Source organism: Nannobrachium achirus, assembly GCF_963921795.1.
Source record: "Nannobrachium achirus genome assembly, chromosome: 5".
In the NCBI taxonomy this organism is placed as follows: domain Eukaryota; kingdom Metazoa; phylum Chordata; class Actinopteri; order Myctophiformes; family Myctophidae; genus Nannobrachium; species Nannobrachium achirus.
Window position 1 is genome coordinate 10,993,831 of NC_137814.1, and position 17,706 is coordinate 11,011,536.

Sequence of the window (17,706 nt, forward strand, 5' to 3'; positions counted from 1 at the left end):
GAGTGGATGGCATTTTCTTTTTGTACAAGCTCCCAACGCGTTTCTCTAAAATAGTATTGAGAATAGAGAATAGAGGAAGAACAGAGTCGGATAACCGGACACAATGTCAGACATACATACGGTTCATTGTCAAAATAGAAATAAATGAGGAACATGGGTTAGGGTGTATTTTATTGACCAAATACCGGTACATGTACATTATACACTGCAAAAGGTTGAAGGAAAAACGATAAGTGAGCTTATAAGAACATTGCACCTCTAGTAATGTTCTTCTCTGAACTGCTTTTTTTGTTAGTTTTTTCGCACTGATCTTTGACTTTGCACTATTAGGTTGTGTTGGTAGTTTCTGAGTATTCTGCTTTGTTTAACAATGTCTGTGAGATACTTGTTGCACTAACTAGCATTGACTGTTACGGTCTCTTTTTGTAAGTCACTTTATGTATATATACTTATATATTATTCGCCCCCTCTATTGATGCACCTTTTCTTTATTGGTACTGTACTGCTCTTTTTTTCTTTTCTTTTACTCTTATCTATCTTTTTTCTTACTTCTCTGTAACTTTGTAAATACTGTATACTGCTATGCTACAACTGGACAACTGAATTTCCCCCTTGGGATAATAAAGGTATCTATCTATCTAATGTGAAAATGCATCAGGTAGACGAACCAGAAGGGGAGACAGACTGTTAATCCTGCAGGGGACATTCAGTTTCATTTTCACCCAGCTTTAGATCACTGTTTCCCAAACAGTGGGTCAGGACCCATGTTTGGGTCACGGACCAATTATGGGCCACGACTCATGTAAAAATCCCATTTTCTTTTCCTACATTCAAAGAAAATCCCCCAAAATATATACATTTCAAACGTTTTTCATATATATATATATCTTTTTTTATATAATTTAAAAATGTATTTCATACATTTTAAGAAACAAATTCCATGAATAAAAATATTAATAATTTTGAATCTACAAGCTCGCAACGCGGCGCGAAGTGCTTAACTAACCCTTGTAGATCGGCTATTTTCACTAGTTTAGGTCCAGGGTAAACATCTAATCTATCTTTTGGGTCTCGATCTGAAACGTTTGGGAACCACTGCTTTAGATCAGGGGTTCCCAAACCTTTTTGTCTCAGGGCACCCCATAAATATTTGTTTTAATCCGAGGCACCCCTACATTATAATTTTCACTCCCAGCACCTTATATTTATAGCATATCGTCGTTGTCGGGTGGAAACCGTTCGTTTTGTATTTATCATCTAAAATATGTACTAAACTAGTGAAAACAGCAGCTCTACAAGCACACAACGCCTCGCATTGTAGATCTGCTGTTTTCACTAGTTTTGTGCAACGGTCTTGTAACTTGGAAATACAAGGTTTCTGCCCGACAGTGACGATATTTTAGTGATTATGTTGCGAAGAAAACATTGAGATAATAGCAATTTTTGTTAGAACTGACTGAGGATAACTTTGTACTTCAAGTTTAAAATGATACTAAATATATTTTTAAATGTCCAGAGGGATGTCCCGATACCACTTTTTTGCTGACCGAGTACAAGTACGAGTACTTCATTTTGAGTACTCGCCGATACCGAGTACCGATACGAGTACAATTAATAATACAAAATGTCTTTAAATTACGTTTTAAAGACATATTTTTTTTTTATCAGATGTTCCTCACTTTCTGGCTGTATATAACACATTAAATTGCATTGATTTCCCAGAACATGGCACAACTGCCACACATTTCACTTATTTTTTCAGGTTTAGCCCATGGAAATTCCTGTACTGTGCATGATCTTCTAAATCTGCTATGCTCAAACATTTTGTATTTTTACTTTTGATACTTTAAGAGAGAGAGAGAAAGGCGAAGTGACGGAACACACAGGGTACTCGGGCGCTTTGTGAGCAGTATCAGACGAGTACCGATACCGCAAAATAGGCTGGTATCGGGGCGAGTACCGATACCACGAGTACCGATACCGCATCAAATACATTTCAAATATTATGATCTCGCGGCACTCTCTGGACTGCCGTTGCGGCACCCCGGGGTGCCCCGTCACCCACTTTGAAAACCCCTGCTTTAGATTACCAGACAGCTCTCTCTACCCGCTCAGATACGGCTGCCCCACACCAACACAACTGCATCTAAAGCTGCATTAAAGTTCAGGAGGAAATTAAAACCACAACCACACATAAATGAAACTAGAGTAATGTATGCCATGATGCAGAGAATGAGAGGGAAGTAGAGCGTCACAGTGTCGATCCTGTGTGGTTAACCCAACGTTGTGCTGTTTAACTGTGAATGGAGGCTGCACTTGTTATCTCTCACTGTATTAGGGATGGGACCATATGAAAATGTCATATCGCGACTATTGTGACAAAAGAAATCGCGATTTACGATATCATCGCAATAATCAAAATCCATTATCCTGGGGCAGAACTTTTGCCAAAAAAATAGTCGATCTACAAGCTCACATCGTAGTAACTGTACAAATGGACACTCCTTTTTTGTCCATTTGTATACTTTCAGAATGAAATGAACTCTGCTTTTCGTAGTGAAACTGTGTGTCTGTGTCATTAATAACACATTAGTGCACATGTTATTGTACTCTGGTGTCACCAGTCATTCTGTGATTCTGATTGGCTCTCACAGGTGATTTCAAACGCAGACTACCCAGAACCCCCTCTACTGGCACCATGTCCTCTGCCGACGACCTTGACGAGAGAGAACCACCTTCACCATCAGACAATGGTACAGGGACACGTGTGTGTGTGTGTGTGTGTGTGTGTGTGTGTGTGTGTGTGTGTGTGTGTGTGTGTGTGTGTGTGTGTGTGTGTGTGTGTGTGCACGCGCGCGCATGTGTGTGTGCGGGAGTGTGTGTGGATGTGGGTGTGTTTGTGTTTGTTTGTGTGTGTGTGTGTGTGTGTGTGTGTGTGTGTGTGTGTGTGTGTGTGTGTGTGTGTGTGTGTGTGTGTGTGTGCGCGCGCGCGCGCGCGCGTGCGCAAGTGGGTGTGTGTGTGTCAGTCTGTGTATGAGAGAATTAATAAGATCCAACTATAACACGGAAGAGAGAATGTGATGCCTATCTGTACAGTTATGTTTTGAGCGGTGCAAACCGCTCCTACATTTCACTTCGTGTTAGCCAGAAATCCGTGTTAGCCCAATCACAGGCTGTTCTGTAAGTGACGTCAGCTCCTTTCCATACATCCAAATATATTATTCAAGAAAAGTAGCACAGATCTCTGGTCCGGGAATCAAACCAGAGACTTTGATGTCAGGCTTTAAAGCCCAAGTGGTATGTGCCTTAAAGGGGAAGACCACCCATTTTCAATATTGAACTATGTCATTAATATAAGAGGAGTTATGTGGAAATAAAAAAAGGTTCCCCCCCCCCCCTTCTGTGTTGCCTAGAACTGGAAGATTGATTTTGGGGTTTGTATTGTAAAGTACAACGGTGTGATGTCATCAAGTTGTACTTTACAATACAAACCCCCCAAATCAATCCTCCAGTTCTAGGCAACACAGAAGGGGGGGGGGGGGAACTTTTTTTTTCTATTTCCACACAACTCCTCTAAGGTATATTAATGACATAGTTCAATATTGAAAATGCGTGGTCTTCCCCTTTAACCACACTGTGTGTTTATGCGTGTCCTCATGTGTGAGAGGGAAGTAGAGGAAGTAAAGGAGAATAGAGAGAGAGATTACGGTGCCTCCACGCACCACATACTGTAGCATTCGTACGTGTGTGTGTGTGTGTGTGTGTGTGTGTGTGTGTGTGTGTGTGTGTGTGTGTGTGTGTGTGTGTGTGTGTGTGTGTGTGTGTGTGTGTGTGTGTGCAGGAGACCCGGGTTCGAACCCGAGGTAGCACATGAAAGAGTGTAGCTTTAAGGTACAGTTTTATTTATTTTCAGGTACTGTAGCTCACTAGTCTTGCATTCCACATAGGCTCACACACCTGTAGCTGCCCTTCCTTGTAAAGGTGTTCAACCTCACGTTACTTCCCCTGTTACCTGCACTGTCACTGTTCTCACGTTCTTTTAATATAACGTTTTCTTTTGTTTTTCATTTCTCCTCATCTAAGAGAGAGAGAGACAGAGAGGTTGGGGGTAGACTGGTCTTACATCAATGTTGTTACACTGGACACAGCTGCACAGATGGGGTCCATGTTGGTAATGTTTTTACACTGGACACAGCTGCACAGATGGGGTCCATGTTGGTTTTACACTGGACACAGCTGCACAGATGGGGTCCATGTTGGTTTTACACTGGACACAGCTGCACAGATGGGGTCCATGTTGGTTTTACACTGGACACAGCTGCACAGATGGGGTCCATGTTGGTTTTACACTGGACACAGCTGCACAGATGGGGTCCATGTTGGTTGTTTTTACACTGGACACAGCTGCACAGATGGGGTCCATGTTGGTTGTTTTTACACTGGACACAGCTGCACAGATGGGGTCCATGTTGGTTGTTTTTACACTGGACACAGCTGCACAGATGGGGTCCATGTTGGTTGTTTTTACACTGGACACAGCTGCACAGATGGGGTCCATGTTGGTTTTACACTGGACACAGCTGCACAGATGGGGTCCATGTTGGTTTTACACTGGACACAGCTGCACAGATGGGGTCCATGTTGGTTTTGGCGCGGGGCCTCGGCTCACAGTTCCTGTCTCCGCACTGACCTCTCCCTGTTAGCTAACCTGTTATTTTTATTTTAGTCAATGTCATTTGCAGGATCAGAAGCAGCTTAACATTGACCTAAATTTCTCCCTTGTGGCACTGAATTGATAGAATAGGTTTTGTGCTTAGTTTGTGGTTGGGTTCATATAGCCTTAATGAAATCGTCGGAGACGTTAAGGCGTTTCATCATTAAGGTCTAGCTTTGCGCTCTAAACATTGACCCGTGCTCTATTTCTGTCGTGAATGATACGATATAACTAGCACACCTGCAGTGGTTGGAGGTGGTCTCCCTACTCTTCCATTGACACATTTAGACCCTGGTGTCAGGTAGGACAGTGGTCCTCAACCTGTGGGTCGGGACCCCCAGGTTGGTTCCCAAATACTTTTGGGGGGTCCCCAGATGATTAACTTATTGTGCAACGTTGTTTTCTCACTCAACAGTAAACAGACCAACATAACGTTTAAGTGTATAGAAGGTATCTGCACATTTCTAAAGTCACAATATAAGAGCTTTTTGATACCTCTAAAATGACAAATTAAACATTGGCCAAATTGTCAAATATTTGCGTTGCGAGGCGTTGTGAGCATGTAGATCTGCTATTTTCACAATAGAACCGTGTTACAAAATGTAATTCCTCAACTCTTAGTGCTCGTCAGTGTGGGGGGTCCCCAGTTAAAATATGATTCTTTTGGGGGTCGCGGCCTGAAAAGGTTGAGAACCACTGAGGTAGGACACCTATTGATTGACAAGTAGCACTGCCTCAAGCTTATAAGCTCCTATCTCTCATGACAAAGAGGGGATTTTCTCTTGGAAGAGTAGTAGAAGTTTGGTCTCCCTCACGGGAGAACCGGGTTCGGATCGCTTGCAGCTTATGGATTGCAGATTCAATGCATAGATTAGTGTGTATGACGATGTGTCACGAGTATCGTTGAAGGAATTCTGCATCAATTAGTCATTGTTGAGGCAAACAGAGTCTGAGACACTTCGCATTATGAGGTAGAAGTTTAATACATGAGCTCGCGGGAGAAATACATTAAAGATTCAGGTTGATGTTACAGTAGTCCAGTCCTCTGAGGAAAGCAGGGAGAAAGCATAGATACGGTATACAAAGATAAGAGAGGAAATGCTCCTGTAACAAGCTGTACTCAAAACATTAAATACCAGGCCTGTGCCATGGCATCTTGACTCTATATTCAGGCTCATAACGTATCATAAGGCCAGGTGAAAAACATAATGACAAAATAAGCTGTAATTCTAAAAAATTGCTGTATGTATAAACAGGCGTGCTGTTTGGCCAATCCAGCTGTAGACTGAGGCCTGCCATATATATAGTCACATCGTCAGCGAGCAACTATTCTCAACAAAGGTCCCTTCAAATTGACCCGGTTTTCTAATTCAGCCGTGACACAGAGTTGTGGTTTAGTCATAGGACGGCGGAGCAATTGGATAAGAGTGCTTATTGTTAAGAGTGAGTATTTTTAGCACCAGCAAGCCCAAATTGTCTATAGTAATTTCTCCTCACCAAGGTCCTCTGTCTGTCTATGTGTCCAATGCTTTGTCAGGTCTGGCAGAGATGGTGACGGCCACGGCCAGCTCTCCAGGTCCCTTCAGGAACGCCCAGATGTCCAAGGCTGCCCAGACGCACAAGCTGAGGAAGCTGAGAGCTCCGTCCAAGTGCAGGGAGTGTGACAGCCTGGTGGTGTTCCACGGAGCCGAGTGTGAGGAGGTAACACACCTTAGGAAATAACACACTATGACGAGTCATGTGATTAAAGTGGGTGTGCGTGATATGTTTTATGTAAAACATTAAGGGTTTGTTAAAAAGCGAAAGTTCTTCATTTTGAGAGTAACTATAGTGTTTGTTGTATAGTAGGAGAGCTGTAGAGAACTCCACAAATAGCATGTATCAGTTCCAGACCACTTCCAATTTTTTGTATTTTTTTATTCATTGTCTGCTTGGTTCCAATTTCACATGTTTATCTTTTGTCTTGGTGTATGAGTTCTCTCCCCTTATTGGATAAAATTGGTATCCTCACCTGAAAAGGGGGCAGGGAGACACCTGTAACTGAGCAAACAGCAATGATTACCATAGGAATATACTGAAGGCAGAGTGCAGTAACTACGTTTTTATTTGTGTCGCCCAAAGGTCAAATTAGCCGTCATGATATTGGGGGATGAACAATTAGCTCAAGAACAGATATACAATCAGTATAATATCACTTATATGCCTATATCTCAGGGGTCTTCAACGTTTTCAGGCCGGGGACCCCCAAACTGATGGGGAGATGGAGCAGGGACCCCCTACCACCTCATAGGGTGGGGGGGTCGGGGCTACGACATATTTTTTATTTTAAACATGTACAAGTTACAGCGAGCAGGGTGGGACGTACCACTACCATTTCTAAACATACTACTTATTAACTGAGAACCAATGTCAATAATATCAACAATCTGTCAATTGCATAGTAATCATGTATTCAAGCTATTCAAAATGGATAGAATCATGATTTATTTTTTAACATAAATGTGAAAAATGAAAAAAAGCAAAAAAAAAAAAAAGTTTTATTTTTAATTTTTTTTTAAGCAATAATTTCGCCGGACCCCCTGCAGTACCTCCGCGGACCCCCTAGGGGTCGCGGACCCCCTGTTGAAGACCCCTGATATCTCATTTGGCTGACCACTTGTAACACTTTTAAACCCATTTTTAGTGAAATTATTGTACGTAGTTACTGCAATCTGCCTTTGTAGGGAAGTATAGAGCTCACCGTAACAAGAACAACTTTCTAAACTGACTTTTTAGTGAGACATGCGGAATGGCCATTCTCCTATAAAAATAACGCTAAAGTTTGGACCCACATATAGGAGACATGGCTCTTGGCAGGCTGAGGCAGCAGGGTTCCATGAGGTTCCAGGAGCAGGGCTGTTAATCACTACATTGTATCTGAAAACAGTAGGCGGCCTAACACAGCTTAGCAGGGCATGAAGCTAACAAAGAAGCTTTTTCAAGCAGACACAATGGCAATTTGGGGCGGAGAATTCAACAGCCAATTTGATTTGATTCCAGTTTTTATAATAGAATAGAATAGACGTGTTGGATTGGGAAGCTATCCCTCATTTACGTAATATAAAACCAGTGTCTCTCTGCCATCAAAGGAAACACAAAACAATGCAGCATTTGAAATAAATGTGACCCATTTCTTTTCTTTTTTTTATTGAAGAATATACAATTTACAAAATATTCAGGTATTCAAACAGCACAGGTAATAGACAATAAAAACATGACATACAGGAAAGAAAAAAGACAAAAATCAACAGTACAACCATATTATCAACCATATTATCGGGAAAATGAAGATTATACAAAGTTAAGAATTTTACATTTTTTTGGTTATTTACTAGATCTAGTGATTTGATTAGAAGATTGAATTCCAATTTGAAGTGGGTGAAAATAGGTGCGGATTTGGCGAATTTTTGCTTGTGAATAAAAAATTTAGCATAAAGAGTAATGAAATTAAAAATAAATTCAAGTTCGTCATTGTCTGGGTTGCTGTAGTAGCAAATGATGTCCTTGAGGTTAAAGGAATAATTTAGATTGACCGAATTGAAAAAGTGGGCTTCTAGATCTGACCAAAACTTACCCGTGAAATTGCACAGGAAAAATAAATGGGAAGTCGTTTCTGGAGCTTGGTTACAAAATGAACAAGAGGGATCAATGTCAGCATATGTAGAAATTAAGCTATTTGTTGGATAAATGTGGTGTAGTAATTTAAAATGCACTTCCTTGGCTTTGTTGGATATACAGTATTGACCCATTTATGCTGTTTGCTTAATATTTGCAACTAACTCGCTGTTTGTTTCCTTTTGTGTCCCTCCCCGTCCAGTGTTCCCTGGCATGCCATAAGAAATGTCTGGAGACTCTGGCCATCCAGTGCGGCCATAAGAAGCTGCAGGGCAGACTTCATCTGTTTGGTATAGACTTTGCCCAGGCAGCCAAGAACAGCCCAGACGGCATCCCATTCATCATCAAGAAGTGCACGTCTGAGATTGAGAGCCGAGCGCTAAATATCAAGGTAAACTTAACCGTTGTCCCAATGCTGTTGTTTTATAGGACTACACCAGTCTTTTTTGTCATGTGGGTACTTTGTGTCACTCTTATGTTTATTAGGACTTTGTTCCTCAAAGCCACCTTTTCCTTTTTTTGAGAGGTATCAGCCTGTCAATTTTGTTATTGAAGTCTGGTGCCTCTCAGAACACATCTTAAACAGCAAAAAGTTCAACAGATCAAAAGATGTTGGTGTTCTCACTTGGATTTCGCCCATTGTGCCATAATCCATAGGTAAGTCCCATACGCATGTACAGCATATGCATGGGACTCTGGGGGATTAGTCTATGGCACAATGGTCCTAAATCAGAGCACAACATCACAATAGCGTGGCAAGTGTGTAAAGTGTCATGTGATTCTGTGGTGTTTACAATATGTTTTGAGAGGCGTCAGACTTCAATAACGGTCATGAATAGGCAGAATAAACCTTATTGAGTTATAAAGAAAATTATTGAATTAAAGAAAAACATAAAAATTTGAGCAGGGAGTATGGTATGCTCCTTCATCCATTAAGACCTGAGGCCGATTCTACAAATGCCTTCTAAATGTGTAGTTCTCACATTTTTAAGATTTTTCAAAACTGTTCAAAAATAGCAGATGTATAAGCTTGTACGTCTACTATTTTTGAATAGCCTACGCAAAAATCTAAAACGACTCAGATGCTTTCCCAGTTTCAATGGGTTGTATACTATATACTGTAATGCCCTTAATGCTTGCCACAAGGTAAATGAGTTTCAATAGAAACCAATAAGCCGTTGTTCCCTCCTGCCAGGGTATTTATCGGGTGAACGGTGCCAAGTCACGGGTGGAGAAGCTCTGTCAGGCTTTCGAGAACGGCAAGGAGCTGGTGGAGCTGTCGGAACTCTCACCCCACGACATCAGCAATGTTCTCAAACTGTACCTGAGACAGGTGAGCCTCATTGGTGGAGGGGCACTTACAATATGAAAGATATTCTCAAACGTTTTAATTTCAGTGACCCTCGGTTTGGTATGAATGTACAGTATATTAGGCCATGGACCTCCATAAGGTATAACTCAACACGTGTACCAATGGATCCATTTCGTTTCACTGTGTACACTCTTGGACTCACAGGCCTGTAAAGGAGCATTTGTTTCGCAACTATCAATAATTTAGCTTCAAGGACCCCTGGAAGCACTTTCTTAGTGTATAAGAATGAATGAATGAACCACTTAAAGGAGTAGTTCACCCTCAAAATTGAACTCAAGTCTCCATGGCGTGACTAATCAAAAGAGAAAAAGTCATTTTGGGGTGAACTACTCCTTTAAGCCCTATATACCTAATCGTGCGATGAATAACAAAAATAGCTCAACGTGGCACATTGTTGAAATAGTTTTTTGTTTTGTTTTGAATTGGAACGCTTCTCTAGGAGAGGGAAATCACTATATAAACCAAACAGTTTACAGTTTACAGTTTAGGCATTTAGCAGACGCTTTTAATCCAAAGCGACTTACAATAAGCAGATACAAAACATCACAAGATAATATGTCAGTACATCAACAGCAATATAACAAGTGAAAATGGATATCTATCTAGAAAAAAACACAATATAATCAAAGTTCTAAAAAAAAAAACCTAAAAACAAATGCTAACTATCTTCATGTATGGTCATTGATTATCTGTAGTGCTAAGGGTTTAGGTGGAGTCTGAAGAGGTGAGTCTTCAGTCCACGGCGAAAGCTAGCGAGTGAGTCCGTTGTTCTAAGTGCGACAGGGAGTTTATTCCACAACTTGGGGGCCAGGAGGGCAAACTGTCTCGGACGAGTGAATTTTTGCCCTGGAAACTAAATGCATTGGTTCTTTTTCCCCGTGCAGCTGCCAGAGCCGCTCATCCTGTACCGATACTACAACGACATCATCGGCCTGGCCAAGGAGTGCCAGCGGGCGCTGGTGGAGGAGGCTGAAGCTGCCCGGGCGGCTCCTCCAGGGGAGCCCAGCTCCCTCCCCATGCAGCTCAACAGAGTCATCTTCAAGATCCGAGACCTGCTCCGCCAGCTGCCTCCCACCCACCACAGGACCCTGCACTTCCTCATAGCACACCTGCACAGGTGAGAGCGCAATTCATATCATTCACACGCACCACGTTGCAGGGAAATATGCATGGCTCACTTTTGTTCCACTCTGTGGCCTCTAAACAGTGTTGTGAGGCAGGGAAATCTCGCTATTCCTACGTCCCATCATTTAGACTAAGGGAGTCGGCAGGTTAGCTACTCACCTGCGTCACTCACCTGCGTCACGGTTACTGAGGTTAGGGTTAGGGTTTGGGTTAGGTTTAGGCATAGAGGTTAGCATTCACCCACGTCGGCAGGTTAGCTACTCACCCGCGTCGGCAGGTTAGCTTTTCACCAGGTTCAAATTCACCCGCGTCGAAAGGATGAACCGTCAAACAGATGCTATGTCGCAATGTCGACACACTCCCCTTGAGGCAACGCGCCATTAAAATGACACCTGCTCTAAGTCATCTCTCCAGGGCAGAGATATTTAAAGGCTTAGTTTGATCGATTGTAAGGCAACACAATTAACTTACCATAATTAATTACGGAAAAAGAAATGCTGAAGTCACAATCCTTTGTTCCAACATCTCAACTGTCTGGGGACACAATGTTCCAGGGAACGTGCAGAAGCAAGGTTTATTCTTGCCTTACAGATAATCCTGCATGCCAGTAACAAACCGTTGGTATTGTTCAAATTCTATTCAAAACTGTGACTGAATAAGTTCAGCGGGAATTGCAGCATACGTGCCTGCCCAGCCCACATTGTTTTCAATTCATCACAATTGTAATATGCAGCGAAGGAGAACCCCTGGATGATTATGTCGCCTTCTCGGTGAACCAACGTTCAGATGTGGTCATTGGTCTTTCTGTCAGCAGGTCTGTCCGCACAGATGAACAGATAATCAGACTTCCTCATAATGGACTTATGTAAGCAGCACAGAGCCTACATTTCCTCATAGCACAGAGGAACTAGAGAAAAGTACCTGTGTCTCACATGACTGGTGCTGGGTGACAAATGTTCATGGCACTTACACTGACCTTACATTTTTCATGGGTGCTGCATGAGATTTTTTTTTCCTACATCACAAAAGAATTCACATCCGGGAAAAAGGAAACCTTTCGCAGTTTTCAAACATCATCTCTTTCACCCTTAAAGGCGAATTTCGGCCCAGAAGGCTTTCTTACTTTTATAATAAAAACTAAGCTGTGATGACTAAAACTAAGACAAAATATATTGACAATTTCGTCAACAAAATAAAAAACAGACTAAAAAGTTAGGGAGGTACTAGTGGAGAAGAGAGTCATTTTATGTTTGGTTGCTCTCAGGTGTTGCATGCTGAAAATAGACGATCTACAAGCTCACAACGCATCGTAGCGCGACGCGTTGTGAGCTTGTAGATCAGCTATTTTCAGCACGCAACCAAGTGTAAAATCAGTCACTACGATGCCATCAAGGCCTGCCAAAATACATTTTAGTTGACTAAATCAACTGTAGATTTAGTCGCCTAAAATCATATGATATTTAGTCGACTAAAATTAGACTAAAACTAAAACTTTTCAGGTGACTAAATTATGACTAAAACAAAATGACATTTTATGCAAAAGACCAGCGGCGGCGGACCGTACACGCAGACTACGCATGCTGCGTAGGGCCCCGCGACCAAAAAGGCCTCCCACTGCCCCCTCCTCAGCAGAAAAGAACTACTGCTGCATGGTTAATCGTTTTCAAACCGAAATCGCGATGCGAAATCCCGCGATTAGCGAATCGCAAATGCCACGGTTTCTCTGCGAAGTAGACTTCCCAAGCAATATGGAGACGTTTTAATTTTTTAAATCCCTTCATAATTGACGAAGGAATGATCAAATCAAACTGTGGTGACTTTCTTTGCTTCCGAGCATCCACACCGCTGAAAGTGAAAGTGAATTTGGCACAGTGGCCACTGTGCAGGACTCTGCCAGTGCGTGGGAACTAGGGGTGCTGCAGGTGTTCCAGCACCCCATGGGGAAGTTTTCATTTTTTTATTTAAATAAGAAAAGAACAAATCAAACATAGCAAAAATACGTTGCCTGTTGTTGTCATTTTTTATTTATTCATTTATATATATATTTGTATTTATATATATATATTTCCATTATAAAATGGATTAAAAAATTATAAAAAATATTAGGCCTATTATTTTTCAAACATTGCAAAAATACGTTGCCTGTTGTCGTTTTGTATTTATTCATTTATATATATATATTTTATATATATATTTCCATTATAAAATGGATTAAAAAATGATAAAAAATATTAGGCCTATTATTTTTTCGCGGGCCCGCAGGAAGGCCCCATAGCAGAATCACGCTTAGGGCCCCCATGGGCCCAGAAACGGCTCTGCAAAAGACTATGACTAAAACTGAATAAAAATTTGCTGTCAAAAACAACAATGCCTCCCTCCTGCCCTCAGAGTGACCGAGCAAGCGGAGGAGAACAAGATGACGGCCAGCAACCTGGGCATCATCTTTGGCCCCACGCTGGTGAAGCCTCGGCAGACGGACGCCGAGGTGTCCCTCTCCTCCCTGGTGGACTACCCGTACCAGGCCCTGATGGTGGAGCTGCTGGTGCGACACTTCCACGTGATGTTCGACGTGTCGCCGTCGCAGTCGCCCCCCAGCGGCGCCCCCCAGGCCTCCCTCAGCGCCCAGGAGAAAGAGCAGAGGCTCAGCAGGCATTCCACGTCTCTGGTGGACATTAAAGAGGTGAGCCGCGGGTTAGCGGGCACGCGTGGAGTTATCGTAGTTTTGAAATATTAGTTTTTTTGTTTGTACTTAATTTGAGTGGGTGAGTAGTACGTTTTTTGTTTAGTATTATTATTTTTTATATATATATATATATATATATATATATATATATATATATATATATATATATCGTTTTTCAGGTATTATGAGGAAAGTCTTGATTTAAAGAAGCCGAAAAGGTAGAATGAAAGACTTTTTACGTGCAATATTCTACCGTATATCAGGTTTTTGTTAGTATCGCATTATTCATTTTAGGTTTTTATTTAATTTTAAATTGTATTAGTCAGTTTTTATATTTTTTACTTTTGTTTTTATTTCAGTTTCAGTTTACAAAATAAGTGTTTCCCTTTTAGTTTTACTCTTAGTTAGTTGGAAAATACAATTAAGAAAGACAGGATAGAAAGTGTGCAAGACGGGTCAGCCAGTTCACCAGGACATCCTGTTTTTGGCTGTCAATGGATGACAATGTCAGTTTGTGGGTTGTTCGTCTGAAACAACAATATTGCTCCCAACAATATTTATTTCTATAACTGGCTGGACTGCCATGAATGTGCTGTGTGCCTTCATTCTCCCAGGAGGAGAATTCCCTAATGCAAGGGTCTTCAATGTTAGTGCCACCCTCAGGCCAAAATGTCAACTTTGCACACCGCTTTCGGTGACCCCTTGGCCTTTCTTCTCCCCCAACATGTCCACTTGTTTTTTGCAGCTCTTTTAATTATGGTGTGTTTGTGTGCACACCCAAAATGATTTGGCTGAGGAAGGCCCATTCTGTGTGGAAACTTCACAAATAGATGGAGCTTTAATTCTAGTGTGTGGATATGTTTTCTCAGACTTTATTCTGTTTCACTTTAAAGCCTTTGGGGCTCTAAAGCCCGTATCAGAGTGTACGGTGGAGAGCTATCCACCGCAAATTTGAGGTGGAAAGCTTTCCACCTCAAGTCAGAAAATAAGTGCAGGACATCATAGTCACTCACGGTGGAGTCCTGTACACCGTGACTGACTTGTCTAGATCGACCAATCAGTGAACGGGGTGTAGAGCCTGTCTGTCTGATAGTAAAAACAGAGAGATGTGTTGGGACTTGCGGTGTAAAGCTCTCCACCGCGAGGAATGATGTAACGTTGTAGTTTCATGACTCAAAAAGACTCGAAAAGACTACACCGCGGTGTAAAGCCTTCCACGGCCCAGGCGACTAAGATGCCGGCTTTAGGAGGGCAATGTCAGTCAGTCAAACCCCTTTGTAAAGAGAAGCATGGCCTTAAAGGGGTAGTTCACCCCAAAATGCTTTTTTTCCCCTATTGATTACTCATGCCATGGAGACCTGAGTTCAATAATATTCTTTTGTATTTGACAATATTTTGATTACAATAAATTTACCCCCATTGAGTCTGGATGCATTTGGGTCCCCATCCGGAATCAATGGGGATACATTTACTATAATCAAAATGTTGTCTTAGGAATGCAAAAAATAAAATAAAAATATTATTGAGACCAAGTCTCCATGGCATGAGTAATGAATAGAAAAAAAGTAATTTTAGGGGTGAACTACTCCTTTAAGCGGCCGCAAACTCGCTAGCATGGCTTTTAGACTCTAATGCTCAATCACCCCATCGTACAATGGCTTCAAGTACCGAAAACAGTAGATCTACAAGATCATAGTGCATCACGAACAATTGTGAGCTGGTGGATAGACTATTTTTGGCACGGAAAGTATAAGTCAAGCTTTAGACATGTTTGAATTATTTTCAAAAGAATATTTATGTCTGAAACGTCCTATTCTTGGGATCAACATCCTCCAATTGATTTCTCATTGCTGTCTGTGTTTGTTTCTCTACAGAGTGCCAAAGTGTACAAGAGACACTCGTCAGTGATCCCGTCCTCTCACATACTGGACGAGATGCAGGAAGTCCAGCCTGGTATGGACAGGAGTGAGGGCTCGGCCCCGGACAGGCTGAACGGCCTTGACGCCGACGTCCAGAGGTCCACCCTGGTGTTCGGCCGTCCCAGCCCCCACCTCCCATCCGTCGGCGTCGCCCCCAAGGTCCAGATGCGCAACCAGACGCGCTCCAGACTCCTATCTCGACCAATCAGCATGCCTCTGGAGCGCCTGCCGGGCCCTGCCCAGCTCAACGAGAGAAACAGCCGGAACGCTGGCGATAGCCCCGACGGGCGGGTCGCCGCCCCCGACACCATACAGGAAGCGGCGGAGCCGGAGAGGCCCAGGCCCGGCGGCGCGTCCAGGGTCAGCACCTACTACATCACGCCCTTCATCGACACTCAAACCATGCAGCGGCGGACTTGGGACAGGAAGTACAAGCACTATGACGTCACTCCCCGGACGGCCATGATCGTGGCGAACCTGCCATCTGCGAGCTCCGCCGCGAAGCCCCCGACCCCTGTCGCTACGGTCGTCGGGTCGATCCCCGGGCCCACGAGCAGCAGCAGCGTCAGCACCATACTCCCCAACAGCCCCTACGCGGTGTCCGTCAAACCGTTGTGGACTTCCAAAAGGGAAAGCGAGGCAGATAAGCCGGCCGGCTCTCCGGGCGGCTCATCCTCGCCACGCCTTCCCATCACCTTCAGGCAGCCACGGACTCTGCAGCCTCCTCCCGGAACCTTCTACAAACCCCCAGTCAGGGCCAGGACGCTTCCCAACTGGACCACCATGGTCACCACCGTCACTACCACCTACAGCAGCAACACCAGCGCCTCCCTGCCCTCCTCCCCCACTCAGACAGTCAGCACCTCCCCCGCCACACACACCAGCCCCCCACTGACGCGGCTCCAGTCACAGGACTCCGTGGACGGCGCCGGCGACCCCAAGGTCGCGGCCTCGGCCGGCCTTTCGCCCCCTCAGTCCCCACCCCCCAGTAGTCCGGAGGAGTCGAGCCCCGGCGACGCTAAACCCGTCTACCAAAGACTGCGGCCTCGGCGGCTGCAGGAGCTCGAACACAGGGAGGCACATTTTGTCTGAAACTTTTAATTAGCCAAACATTTTATTTTATGACAATGTGTAAATATTAATGTATCTGTGCCATAGTGTATATTGAATTAAAAAAAAGAAACACTTATTATTTTTTTCTTCAAATAAAATATGGGAGTGAGTGTAATTGGTCTAGATCTGTGAAAAAGAACCATCAAAGTGTTACGCTTAATTTATGCTCAGTCGTACCATGGTGTTTGTAGATCTGCTACTTTTGGCAAAAGTACTCAAATGTTTTACTTTAGTAAAAGTATCAATACTGAAATATAGAACTACTCTGTTACAGGTACAGAATTAAAAATGTACTCGAGTAAAAGTACAAAAGTTTTGGCATCAAAATGTACTTAGAGTACCAAAAGTAAAAGTAGTGTTTTGTAATGATAATCAAAATCTACAAAGTAACTGTTCAAATAAATGTAGTGGAGTAAAAGTGCAATATTTGGATCTGAGATGTAGTGGAGTAGAAGTAAAAGTATTGGAAATTGGAAATACTCAAATAAAATACAAATACCTCAAACTTTTACTTACTAAACAGTACTGTACTTAAGTAAGTTTACTTAGTCACTTTACATCACTGCTTTAGGCTTGTGACACCTGCGTGCAACTAAGTATAAATCAGGCTTTACATGTGCTAATATTGTGTTTGTTAAATGCTGCAGCATTACTGCTGCCCAAGCATTACAAACACCCACGCAATAAAACAAATTGCGACGCCATTGTTGTATGTTTAGTGTTTATTTAACAAAAAGAGATTATCATCTATTTTTCTCTCTGAAGAAATGATACCAGCCAAGGAAAGTGATTTGATATTGTTGACCAATCGTTCTGGATGTTTTAGATATAATACATTTGCTAAGTGCGAGTGCAGTCAGGGGCGTCACACCAAACTCTGGGCCCCGGGTACAAGGATTCACTGCGGGCCCCCCATGAATGTTAACTATTGAAAAATAGCAGATATACAAGCTCACAGCGCGGCACCGAGTGCCGCGCTGCGAGCTTGTAGATCTGCTATTTTTGAAAAATCGTGAAAATGTGTGCCAAGAAACCTATGTTTCCATGTCAGTGATGCTCAAACTCTTTCATGTGAAGGACCCCCCCCCCCCATCTCAAAATATTTAGTTCCAGCTGGAACCCCCAG

At 42.9% G+C, this 17,706-nt stretch overlaps 1 protein-coding gene across 2 annotated transcripts in view; it reads left to right on the top strand.

The window, feature by feature from the left end:
• The window catches only part of LOC308284719 (rho GTPase-activating protein 29-like), a gene marked incomplete at its 5' end in the record, with an annotated part of 64,160 nt that extends 47,456 nt beyond the window's left edge, over nucleotides 1–16,704 (top strand). For both annotated transcript variants that reach the window (XM_080725440.1, XM_080725441.1), the window contains 7 exons: nucleotides 2,655–2,753; nucleotides 6,252–6,415; nucleotides 8,571–8,759; nucleotides 9,564–9,701; nucleotides 10,625–10,857; nucleotides 13,254–13,545; nucleotides 15,423–16,704. In XM_080725440.1, the coding sequence (XP_080581566.1) occupies nucleotides 2,655–2,753; nucleotides 6,252–6,415; nucleotides 8,571–8,759; nucleotides 9,564–9,701; nucleotides 10,625–10,857; nucleotides 13,254–13,545; nucleotides 15,423–16,559 (2,252 nt within the window). In that variant the 3' untranslated portion in view covers nucleotides 16,560–16,704. The remainder of the gene's footprint in view (nucleotides 1–2,654; nucleotides 2,754–6,251; nucleotides 6,416–8,570; nucleotides 8,760–9,563; nucleotides 9,702–10,624; nucleotides 10,858–13,253; nucleotides 13,546–15,422) is intronic.
• Nucleotides 16,705–17,706: the final 1,002 nt, after the last annotated feature.